The sequence below is a fragment of the Scardinius erythrophthalmus genome (genome assembly GCF_964197995.2).
Source record: "Scardinius erythrophthalmus genome assembly, chromosome: 22".
Classification (NCBI taxonomy): domain Eukaryota; kingdom Metazoa; phylum Chordata; class Actinopteri; order Cypriniformes; family Leuciscidae; genus Scardinius; species Scardinius erythrophthalmus.
In genome coordinates, this window is record NC_138242.1 from 794,113 (window position 1) to 807,458 (window position 13,346).

At 44.5% G+C, this 13,346-nt stretch overlaps 1 protein-coding gene across 1 annotated transcript in view; it reads left to right on the forward strand.

The window, feature by feature from the left end:
* The first annotated feature begins 8,350 nt into the window (after nt 1–8,350).
* Nucleotides 8,351–13,346, forward strand: part of reck (reversion-inducing-cysteine-rich protein with kazal motifs) — an 82,512-nt gene continuing 77,516 nt past the window's right edge. The window contains exon 1 of the mRNA XM_081353398.1: nt 8,351–8,562. Within this exon, the coding sequence (XP_081209524.1) occupies nt 8,493–8,562 (70 nt within the window). The 5' untranslated portion in view covers nt 8,351–8,492. The remainder of the gene's footprint in view (nt 8,563–13,346) is intronic.

The following is a 13,346-nucleotide window of genomic DNA, read 5'->3' on the forward strand; positions in this document are numbered from 1 at the left end:
GATGGTCATCATGCATCTTTTTAGGTTTTTAATTTGAAATGTAAATTTCTTGTTATTTATTGGAACAAAACGACATCCTTAGAAAGTTAAACTTGGTCACTGTATTTTATTTTATTATTTTATTTTACCCCAAAAACAATTATTACATTTATAAGACATGACTTACATTACAGTGCCATTCAAACTTTATTCAGTCAATCCAGTGCTCTATCTAGTGCTCTAATAATTTACCACTGTAAATATTTTATTTATTTGCCAAAATACTATAGTTCTTGTTACTTTAAATAGTAACAGCAGAATTTGAAGAAACTATGGTGAATCATATGTGTGAGTGTGTGTGTGTGTGTGTGCGCGTGTGTGTGTGTGTGTGTGTGTGTGTGTGTGTGTGTGTGTGTGTGTGTGTGTGTGTGTGTGTGTGTGTGTGTGTGAGTGAGTATGCCCTGCATTCTGTGATCAGTGAGTTCTGCTCATTAGGGTGATAAAGGTGTCAGATGACCTTAATATGTGGTTCTGGTGGATAAACATAGCAGTGGTTTGATATGGTGGACCTGCTGTACGTGTGTGTGTGTGTGTGTGTGTGTGTGTGTGTGTGTGTGTGTGTGTGTGTGTGAACCACACTGGGGAATTACTGCCACTTCCTGATGCTCTTCCATCTCTCAAGCTGCGTCTTGCGCTCGGCCACAACAAAGACTGACGTTTCAGTTGTGAGTATTAATTACAGAACAACACAAGCTGGAGCGGAAGTTCCTGCACTGAAGTTATAAAGTAGCTCATTAAATACCACTTATTTGCCTTCACGACAGAAAAAGTTACGGTCATTACGTTCTCCAATTTTAGTTTAGCTTGGAACACCTACTGTAATTATCTCAAGATATATCGCTTATGTCTGGCTTCAAACAGGGTGTCATTAGCTTGATAAACAGATATTTAAATGTATATAGAGACCCATAAGTGCAAAATAATAGCGTTGAAGCCAAACAGCAGGTTTTATTCTCAGCACAGAAACACAGTTCACGTCTGAACTATGGCTTCACTGAGGTGAAACTCGCTGGAGGAAAATTCCCGACTTTAATATAATAGGAGCTGGATTTTTCTCAAAAGATATTATCTCAGACTTTTTCCTAAGAATATCTTTGCATATCACTAATTTATTTATTTTTTAAGTGGCAGATTGTGATAAATCAGTTCTGATATGATAAGGTCAAAGATCCTATTTTACCCTCCAGTGTGGATCAAATATGCGTTTGGGAAGAACAGCGGACATCTGTTATGATTGTGCTGTAATGGCCTGAGGAGCAGGAGACCGCAGGTCAAAGGTCAGGAGAGTCATGTGAATCATATACAGATGTCACAAGCTCTCAGCCGAACAATATAGATGTGTGTTATTTCTCAACCTTGAGATGGTTTTGTTGAATCGCTTATTCTGATTTAGCTGTTTTGATTTATTCTTCTTCATGTGCTGAACTGTTTTTTGAGCATTCAGATGAACATGACGGGCTGCGCATCCGCTCCTGCCAAACATCAATGCCTTTGTGTCTGTGCGCTGCTCTCTCTCTGATTTAATACATTCAAAGGTTTTCTTCTGTGTTAGGCCCTCTATTATTCTCAATATATATGCTGCCACTTGGAAATATTATAAGGAAACATGGAATTAGTTTCCATTGTTATGCTGATGACACTCAAATATATATTTCATCACGGCCGGATGAAAACGTTAAATTATCCAAATTGACAGAGTGTGTTAAAGATATAAAAGATTGGATGACGCGCAATTTTCTTTTATTAAATCCAGACAAGACAGAGGTAATACTTATCGGTTCAAAAAACCGCCCACAAAACCTCTCACAATACAACTTTAACATAGTAGGATGTCCTTTTACTTTATCCTCTACAGTAAAAGACCTGGGTGTTATACTCGACTGTAACCTGTCTTTTGAAAATCATATTTCATATGTTACAAAAACAGCCTTTTTCCACCTTAGAAACATTGCTAAGCTACGTAATATTCTATCAGTTTCTGATGCAGAAAAGTTAGTTCATGCATTCATGACCTCGAGACTAGATTACTGTAATGCGTTATTAGCTGGTTGTCCTGCATCCTCAATAAACAAGCTACAGTTAGTCCAAAATGCCGCCGCTAGAGTTCTTACTAGATTAAGAAAATATGACCATATAACACCAATTTTATCATCACTACATTGGTTACCTATAAAGTTCTGTATTAATTACAAGGTATTGCTACTGATTTATAAAGCCCTAAACGGCTTAGCTCCAGTCTATTTAACGGATCTTCTATCGCCCTATAATCCATCGCGCTCTTTAAGGTCACTAAATTCGAGGCTTTTGGTCATACCTAGGATATCCAGATCCACCAAAGGAGGGAGAGTATTTTCACATTTAGCTCCAAAACTCTGGAATAGCCTTCCTGATACTGTTCGTTGCTCAGACTCGCTCTCCCAGTTTAAAACTAGATTAAAGACGCATCTCTTCAGCCAGGCATTCATATAATATTTTTTATCTTACAGTTAAATCCGGTCTCTACTTCATAAACGCCAGAGGAGAACTGGCCCCCGACTGAGCCTGGGTTCTCCCAAGGTTTTTTTTTTTCTCCATTAGGTCACCTGATGGAGTTTTTCGGTTCCTTGCCACTGTTGCCTTTGGCTTGCTCAGTTGGGGATATTTGGGGATATTTTATTTAATTAATCAATCAACAATACTATTGATCAGCATTACCAAACGTGGACGTTTTACACTAGAAACAAACACTGATGTACTATTTTATTTAATACTGTGAAGCTGCTTTGATACAATCTGTATTGTGAAAAGCGCTATATAAATAAAGTTTACTTGACTTGACTTGAATTGGAAAGAATCGGGCCTCAAATTGTCCTCCATGCATGTATATCTACAGTCAAATAAAAAATTATTCAGACATCTTGCTATCCTAACTTACATAAATGAACTATACATTACATAAATGAACTACCACAATGCATGATGTAGTCAGCCGGATCTGGGCCTTATCCAGATCAGATGGAGGACCTGCGCCTAGACACGACCACAACGCATGATGTAGTCAGCCGGATCTGGGCCGTATCCAGATCAGATGGAGGACCTGCGCCTAGACACGACGACAACGCATGACGTTGTCAGCCGGATCCGGGCCGTATCCAGATCAGATGGAGGACCTGTGCCTAGACACGACCACAACGCATGATGTTGTCAGCCAGATCCGGGCCGTATCCAGATCAGATGGAGGACCTGTGCCTAGACACGACGACAACGCATGATGTTGTCAGCCGTATCCAGGCCGTATCCAGATCAGATGGAGGACCTGCGCCTAGACACGACGACAACGCATGACGTTGTCAGCCGGATCCGGGCCGTATCCAGATCAGATGAAGGACCTGTGCCTAGACACGACCACAACGCATGATGTTGTCAGCCAGATCCGGGCCGTATCCAGATCAGATGGAGGACCTGTGCCTAGACACGACGACAACGCATGATGTTGTCAGCCGTATCCAGGCCGTATCCAGATCAGATGGTGGACCTGTGCCTAGACACGACGACAACGCATGATGTAGTCAGCCAGATCCGAGCCGTATCCAGATCAGATGGAGGACCTGTGCCTAGACACAACCACAACAAGATGGTGGACCTGCGGCTAGACATGACAACAACACATGATGTAGTCAGCCGGATCTGAGCCGTATCCAGATCAGATGGTGGACCTGCGCCTAGACACGACGACAACGCATGATGTTGTCAGCCGGATCCGGGCCGTATCCAGATCAGATGAAGGACCTGTGCCTAGACCCGACCACAACGCATGATGTTGTCAGCCAGATCCAGGCCGTATCCAGATCAGATGAAGGACCTGCGCCTAGACACGACGACAACGCATGATGTTGTCAGCCGGATCCAGGCCGTATCCAGATCAGATGGTGGACCTGCGCCTAGACACGACGACAACGCATGATGTAGTCAGCCAGATCCGAGCCGTATCCAGATCAGATGGAGGACCTGCGCCTAGACACGACGACAACGCATGATGTAGTCAGCCAGATCCGAGCCGTATCCAGATCAGATGGAGGACCTGCGCCTAGACACGACGACAGCGCATGATGTTGTCAGCCAGATCTGGGCCGTATCCAGATCAGATGTAGGACCTGTGCCTAGACACGACCACAACAAGATGGAGGACCTGCGCCTAGACACAACGACAACGCATGATGTAGTCAGCCGGATCCGGGCCGTATCCAGATCAGATGGAGGACCTGCGCCTAGACACAACCACAACAAGATGGTGGAGCTGCGCCTAGACATGACGACAACGCATGATGTAGTCAGCCGGATCCGGGCCGTATCCAGATCAGATGGTGGACCTGCGCCTAGACACGAGCACAACGCATGATGTAGTCAGACGGATCGGGGCCGTATCCAGATCAGATGGAGAACCTGCGCCTAGACACGACCACAGAGCATGATGTAGTCAGCCAGATCCGGGCCGTATCCAGATCAGATGGAGGACCTGCGCCTAGACACAACCACAACAAGATGGTGGACCTGCGCCTAGACATGACGACAACACATGATGTAGTCAGCCGGATTCGGGCCGTATCCAGATCAGATGGTGGACCTGCGCCTAGACACGACCACAGCGCATGATGTAGTCAGCCGGATCTGGGCCGTATCCAGATCAGATGGAGGACCTGCGCCTAGACACAACCACAACAAGATGGTGGACCTGCGCCTAGACATGACGACGACGCATGATGTAGTCAGCCGGATCCGGGCCGTATCCAGATCAGATGGTGGACCTGCGCCTAGACACGAGCACAACGCATGATGTAGTCAGCCGGATCCGGGCCGTATCCAGATCAGATGGAGGACCTGCGCCTAGACATGACGACAGCGCATGATGTAGTCAGCCGGATCTGGGCCGTATCCAGATCAGATGGAGGACCTGCGCCTAGACACGACCACAACGCATGATGTAGTCAGCCAGATCCAGGCCGTATCCAGATCAGATGGAGGACCTGCGCCTAGACATGACGACAGCGCATGATGTAGTCAGCCGGATCCAGGCCGTATCCAGATCAGATGGAGGACCTGCGCCTAGACACAACCACAACAAGATGGTGGACCTGCGCCTAGACATGACGACAACGCATGATGTAGTCAGCCGGATCCGGGCCGTATCCAGATCAGATGGAGGACCTGCGCCTAGACATGACGACAGCGCATGATGTAGTCAGCCGGATCCAGGCCGTATCCAGATCAGATGGAGGACCTGCGCCTAGACACAACCACAACAAGATGGTGGACCAGTGCCTAGACATGACGACAACGCATGATGTAGTCAGCCGGATCCGGGCCGTATCCAGATCAGATGGAGGACCTGCGCCTAGACATGACGACAGCGCATGATGTAGTCAGCCGGATCCAGGCCGTATCCAGATCAGATGGAGGACCTGCGCCTAGACACAACCACAACAAGATGGTGGACCTGCGCCTAGACATGACGACAACGCATGATGTAGTCAGCCGGATCCGGGCCGTATCCAGATCAGATGGAGGACCTGCACCTAGACACAACCACAACAAGATGGTGGACCTGCGCCTAGACACGACCACAACGCATGATGTTGTCAGCCGGATCCGGGCCGTATCCAGATCAGATGGTGGACCTGCGCCTAGACATGATGACAACGCATGATGTAGTCAGCCGGATCCGGGCCATATCCAGATCAGATGGAGGACCTGCGCCTAGACATAACGACAACGCATGATGTAGTCAGCCGGATCCGGGCCGTATCCAGATCAGATGGAGGACCTGTGCCTAGACACGACCAGAACGCATGATGTAGTCAGCCGGATCCAGGCCGTGTTAAGATCAGATAGTGGACCTGTGCCTAGACACGACCACAACGCATGATGTTGTCAGCCGGATCCGGGCCGTATCCAGATCAGATGGTGGACCTGTGCCTAGACACGACCACAACGCATGATGTAGTCAGCCGGATCCGAGCCGTATCCAGATCAGATGGAGGACCTGCGCCTAGACACGACGACAACGCATGATGTTGTCAGCTGGATTCGGGCCGTATCCAGATCAGATGGTGGACCTGCGCCTAGACACGACCACAACGCATGATGTAGTCAGCCAGATCCGGGCCGTATCCAGATCAGATGAAGGACCTGCGCCTAGACACGACCACAACAAGATGGAGGACCTGCGCCTAGACACAACGACAACGCATGATGTTGTCAGCCGGATCCGGGCCGTATCTAGATCAGATGGTGGACCTGCGCCTAGACATGACGACAGCGCATGATGTAGTCAGCCGGATCCAGGCCGTATCCAGATCAGATGGAGGACCTGCGCCTAGACACAACCACAACAAGATGGTGGACCTGCGCCTAGACATGACGACAACGCATGATGTAGTCAGCCGGATCCGGGCCGTATCCAGATCAGATGGAGGACCTGCACCTAGACACAACCACAACAAGATGGTGGACCTGCGCCTAGACACGACCACAACGCATGATGTTGTCAGCCGGATCCGGGCCGTATCCAGATCAGATGGTGGACCTGCGCCTAGACATGATGACAACGCATGATGTAGTCAGCCGGATCCGGGCCATATCCAGATCAGATGGAGGACCTGCGCCTAGACATAACGACAACGCATGATGTAGTCAGCCGGATCCGGGCCGTATCCAGATCAGATGGAGGACCTGTGCCTAGACACGACCAGAACGCATGATGTAGTCAGCCGGATCCAGGCCGTGTTAAGATCAGATAGTGGACCTGTGCCTAGACACGACCACAACGCATGATGTTGTCAGCCGGATCCGGGCCGTATCCAGATCAGATGGTGGACCTGTGCCTAGACACGACCACAACGCATGATGTAGTCAGCCGGATCCGAGCCGTATCCAGATCAGATGGAGGACCTGCGCCTAGACACGACGACAACGCATGATGTTGTCAGCTGGATTCGGGCCGTATCCAGATCAGATGGTGGACCTGCGCCTAGACACGACCACAACGCATGATGTAGTCAGCCAGATCCGGGCCGTATCCAGATCAGATGAAGGACCTGCGCCTAGACACGACCACAACAAGATGGAGGACCTGCGCCTAGACACAACGACAACGCATGATGTTGTCAGCCGGATCCGGGCCGTATCTAGATCAGATGGTGGACCTGCGCCTAGACATGACGACAACGCATGATGTTGTCAGCCGGACGATGACATCACGGTTTTCTCCAGAGTGGCTATATAGTGTATATATAAATGAACTAAATTAATAAATAAAAAAATTCAACAAAGATTAACCATCACTGGACTTTCTTTAGCTGGACTATGACACATTTTTCTTGTAGAAACAAACTTTGTTGCATTATTTTCTTGTTATCACTGTAAATGATGTTTTATTAACAAAGTTCGGGAGGAGCACGTTCAAATAATCAAGCAATCAATCAATCAATCAACTCATCAAACAATTACCATGTCTACCCTATCAGCATGAGAGGAAGCATATATATATATTCACTCTGTCAACTCACCTAACTTCCTTGACAGTTTTCAGCATCCCTCCACCACCCCGACTCCTCACTCTTGGCTTGTTCTTTCACAGCCAGGAATACGGGGGGAGTACTCTGGGTTCGGGCCAAATACCGAGCCCGGAGCCCTCTCCTCGGACAGCACGCCAAATACGCATTTATTCTATCTGACTTATTTGTAAGTGTGAACTCGTGAAAGCTGCTTTGAAACAATCTGTATTGTAAAAAGCGCTATTATAAAAAAAGGTGACGTGACTTGACTTGACTATCTATCTATCTATCTATCTATCTATCTATCTATCTATCTATCTATCTATCTATCTATCTATCTATCTATCCGTCTTTTAGTTTTGCCTATTTTGAGCTTTTATTCAGTCTGTCAAGCTAATATAATTTTTTCTTCCTAACAGAAGTTGTGTTCTGAACTCAGTTATCAGCGTAAGTTAGTTAGAGTTAAAGAAATGCAAACACATAAATGTTTCTCTCATGTTGTGGAGTTTAGTTCGGATCTTTGTGTCCGCCCCCCTCTCTCTCTCTCTCTCTCTCTCTCACTCACACACACACACACACACACACACACACACACACACACACACACACTCGCTCTCTCTCTCTCTCTCTCTCTCTCTCTCTCTCTCTCTCTCTCTCTCTCTCTCTCTCACACTCACTCCACCCCTCGGGCACATAACGGTATAAGAGCGGTGATTCTCATGGCTCCTCCGTTAACCCAGCCCTCCTCCAGCCCTCAGTCCCCCGCACATGCTCAGATCTCCAGCGTCGCGTCTCCAGCGCGTCTCCAGCGCGTCTCCGGTGCGGCCTGTGCGTGCGGACCCGCCGCGGACACACACACTCTCATGGAGCTCGCGTCTCCTCTGCGTTCGACTCCACCATGCACTTTAGGATTTCAATAAGATGTTTGTGTGTTTTGAGATAATCATTTTGCTTCTCTCTGGCAACTTCTGCGCCTTCGTTTATACTCAGGGTAAGTCCGCTTTTACTTCTCCCGTTATACATCTAGTTGTTTAATGTCAATAATCTGCTAGTTTTACCAGTTGAAAACATCGTTTTTATTGTCGATGCGTGGTAAAAGCGCAGACGCTAATAATGAAGTGATATCGTCATTTTCACAGCATAATCGCGAGTTCGGACTTGTTGATTCTGAACCGTTATTCAAGCAGGCGTTTAATGCTGGATCAGAGTTATTGAATTCTGCTTGGTGTTATGATTTGGTAATGAATTTTACATCATTGTTTGAGTCCATAACGATCTTTGTGTATGTTCGACTGTACCGTTATATTCCCATAACTGCTTATGAATTCATTATGCATGCTGGTATGGGCGATCCGATTGTATAAAGCTTCAGATTTCATATACTAGTCAAAGCAACATCTTAATAAATGTGTTTTTGATAGAAGTGTGATCTGAATATGCGTGTGAATGAGAGTTTAGACTTTTTCGGATCTGCTGATTCGGTCATATCCTGTCAGGACCGCTGTTAGCGTAACACTTTATAATAACATTCATTAATCATTCATAATCAAACATTAGGCTGGATAATAACACGCTGTGTGCAAAAGTGACTATATTGTGCTGCTTCGTAGGATAACAGTTTAATTTAGTGTTTAGTGGCGATCTGTTCTGGGGATCTTTGACATCATTTACTTTAATTAATTTGCACTATTAAGAAAACAAGTTTTGCATTATTATTAACTCTTTATTCTGATCATTACATTCTACACAATATGTGGAAACATTTTCTCTATGTAGAGTTGTAATGAAGTTAATAATAATTTTAGTAAATAAACCAGTAAATATTAAATGCAATGCATACTGTATTTAAACCTGAACTGACATGTAAAATATAAGAGATCACTGTAAGAGAAATATCATGTTAATGAAGAGAATATGAAAGAGTTAGAGAAGGTGTTGGAAACATTTGTTATTTGTCTTTACAGTTGCCATTTGTTGTGTTGTGGTGTCAGAATCATCGAGTCTCTTTTTCATGATGTTTTGCTTTGGCAAAAAAATAAACAAGTTATACAATTTCCCTCTGGCAAAATGTTAATGTTGTTTATACGGGGAAACTTAAAGCCAAATTCTTTCATGTTCTATCAGTGTCGAAGAAAGTCAAGCTGACATCTGGATTGGAAGTGCTTTGAAGTGTGTGTTTGTGAACATGTGCTCGGATTCCTCCAGTAAATAACGCAGTCGTCTCACACACACGGAAGACATTAGGCTACTCTTGCTCTTACATAGATAATGTGACCGTGCAAAAGTTGCCTGTTAACCTTTTGAACCTTTATTTACCAGTTGTTTCGGCAGTTTCTGCCTCTCACAGTGTACATGTGGTGTTTCCTCCAAACGTTGCCTTGAGGTGGAACCCGTCCAGCAGATCGAGAGGCGTCTCATGTTTTCTACCTATTTGAAGAAACATCTGCAACCCATTTAGACTCCTCAAGTATGAGAACAGGAGAAACAGAGGTGGCAGACGTCGCTGGAAATCAAAATCATCTTTAAAATCAGTCATTCTTCTAGTTTGAATCCTGGGAAATAAGGAGTGAAGCACATGTTAAGGCCACCATGTTTTTTAGTGTTTAGGAAGAATTTTGGTTCTTGTTCTTCAGGTCACATTCAAGGTCTTTTCAGAATTCTACATTTCTTTGAAACTTTTCGAGGTTTTGGTTGGTCATTGTGACGTTGGAGGACATTCGTACGATACCTTCTCCACATAAACACGTGTGAACCATTACAGCCATGTTCTCTGTGTGTGCCATTAGATCTGTTCGGACTGGACGTGTTTGATGTCGTGTTATTGGGTTTGAGGAGCCGATGGGTTGGCGCTGTGAGTCTGGAACATCTGTGGAGAAAGATCCAGCTCTCACGTGCTTTCAGTTGATCGTATGCTTATATCTGCCGGACATATGTAGGAGTGTACAGCCGGACACATGCGATGCCCACATGTCTTTCATGTTCTCAAAGCCATCTGGCACTTTCATGTCACTGTGAACTTTCAGAAGATATTCTGACTTTACATTGAAAATATTGAGACGAGCTGATCATACTGGACATCAATTGAAGTGATCCAGAGTAAATGCATCTGTTAGTCGAGAGAGACGTTTAATTGACGAATCCCATATGTCTTTATGAAGCATGTTTATTTTTAATCACTAAACTCACTAAACTTTCAAAAACGTTTTAAAGACAAGAAACTCTGAAGTAAATATTTTTGTTGCTCTTTTAATCAACTTACTGACCAACAGTTCGGCTACAACTAGATACATTAAAATATATATATTTGTTCTAATCGAAGTAATTTGTGTGAAACCCGATGACCGTGATTGTGATCTAAACAGCATCTTGTGCTTCAGTGGAAGACAGAACATCTGACCGTTCGTACAAAGGAGTTTCAGTTTCACAAATGTAGTTTTTTTCTGGAAGTTTTGCTGCTTTGTAAATGTTGTACTTTAGCATCTTCATGCAGTTTGTTTCAGTCTTTATTGCACCTCAAATCAAATCAGTAACTCAACCAACAAAAATATGCTCAAAGAACGTTTTGTGAACGTTCCTATTAAGTTATAAAAACAATATTTTACAATGTTCTCAGAACTTTTAAAACATCCAGTTTTTTAAATGTTTTTTCTTTGTTATGCGAATGTTATCCATTTGATCATTCTGCAAACATTATGTTCAGAGAACATTCAAAAGTAATTTCAAAATTTCCAACTAAAATGTTTCATGAACGATGTTTAAATATTGTTTTTGTTTTGAGAACATTAAAGACCAGATAACGTTTAACAAACGTTCTATTAATGTCACTGAAAGAACGTTTGTTCATAGCTTTGCCAGAACGTTCCCTGTTCGCTGGGATTGACTGTGGCTTGGTTCGTTTATCTTCTGTTGATCTGCGATTATAAAATCTGCTTACCTTCAAAGCTGAAAAATTCACCACCACATATTGAACATTTGCAAACTCTTCAATCATTGTCAAATGTCCTACTTTAAAACCCAATGCTGTGGTTTTGGGAAAAGGTTGGGAATGTTGTGGCTCAGAGAGAAAGTCACACGCTTGACTAATACTTGGTCAAAAAGATTTGAAACTTTGGCTTAGCGATTGCATTCGGTCAAAATGATGAGAGTGTTTTACATTTTATCCTCGTGTTTTCCTTCCTGGTCAATCCTTCCATCTTTCCTTGTTTATGTCAAATTCCTCAATTATTAATGCACAGGAAATGACCTTTGACCCTCAAGCATTATTCTGAAGGCCCTGCCACATAGGAATGCAGGAGCCGGTAGAAAAAACTAGACAAGAATCATCCACCATTCAACATTGTGTGTGTATGAGCCCTTGAATTGTAAAGACGGGGCAGCGGGTGATGTCTTCTTCACAGTCCTGCCATTGAAACATATCTGGTGACACCCTGTCTTCTCTGGACAGGCCGAAAGAAAACAAGCTTTTGAGCCGAAAGTGAACAGGCAGGAAACGCATGTCGCCTCAAAAACTCCCGTTTACCAGAAAACAATGGCATACAGACGCCGTCAAGATCAACCCTGAGCTTTCCATGAAGGACAATAAGCAGATTCTGACACTAGGCAGGTTTGAGGTGAACCGTGATCAGAACTAATGACTCTAATGATTCTTAACAGTGAATTTTCATCCCTGGAAAGCTGGAAAGCTCTTGAGGTCTGAAGGCTTTGAACGCCTCTGAAACGCCGTTGTTTTTAACGCCGTTAAGTTGAAGTATATAGTTGAGCTTTCTCTAAAACATCACTCTCCTGTCGCCAGCTCTGTGTCAGAAATAATCTGCTCATGCTGTTTAACGCAGTTAAAGCCCAACTAGCCAAATGTTGCAGCTGCATAAACTAATATAAGTTTATAACATCTGTCCAGTGTGAACTGAGGGACGCTCCTCGAGGACGACCCAAGGACAGCTCTAGACTGCATTGCTAATGTTGCGTTTAGTCTCGTACGACGAGGTCGAGTCCAAGGGAGTGTCCGTTCCCAAGATCTCTGCCAATGGAAGTCTAATGAATCATTCACACGCTCCACCACATACGCGCCGTGTTTTGAGCATGAATAACCTCGACTCCTCACTGTAGGGCCTCTCGTGAAGGACTGTGTTCGCTCAGAAACACACAGGTTTCTGCAAGGATCCTTACAAATATTAATATGAATGAAAGACAGTTAAAATGAAAACTTCAATTCTAGAAAGGAACACTTACTTTGTCATAATATTTCATATTAATTATTTTAAAATATTTTAGAATGCACAAAATAACTACTTTCATACTTAAGTTAATATTCATTAATGGCAGTGGATGGCTTTATATTTTTTGAAAGTCCATCAAAGTACATCTATCCATGTTAAAAGTGCATCTATCCATCATGAAGTGCTGCACAGGCTCTGGGGGGTTAATAAAGGCCTTATAAAGTGAAGCGATGTGTTCGTGTAAGAAAAATATCCATATTTAAAACTTTGTAGACTAAAATAACTAGCTTACGGCAGACGGCTGTACGCAGGTCGACTTGCGCCGCAAGAGTAACGCTTGACGATGTGTAGATTTGACGGCTCTCGCGGTTCAAACACACAGGGCTGGGCAACAAACTCAAGCTCCTCCCACATTTCACTATAAGAGGCTCGTTTTAGACTTCTAATTCGTGACTGATGTTTTGTTTTGCCCGATCCTCTGCGCTTCCGCGCGTCATTACGTCATGCGTCGGGTCTAGTGTTACTCTTTCGCCGTAAATCGATGCGTACGGCCGTCTGC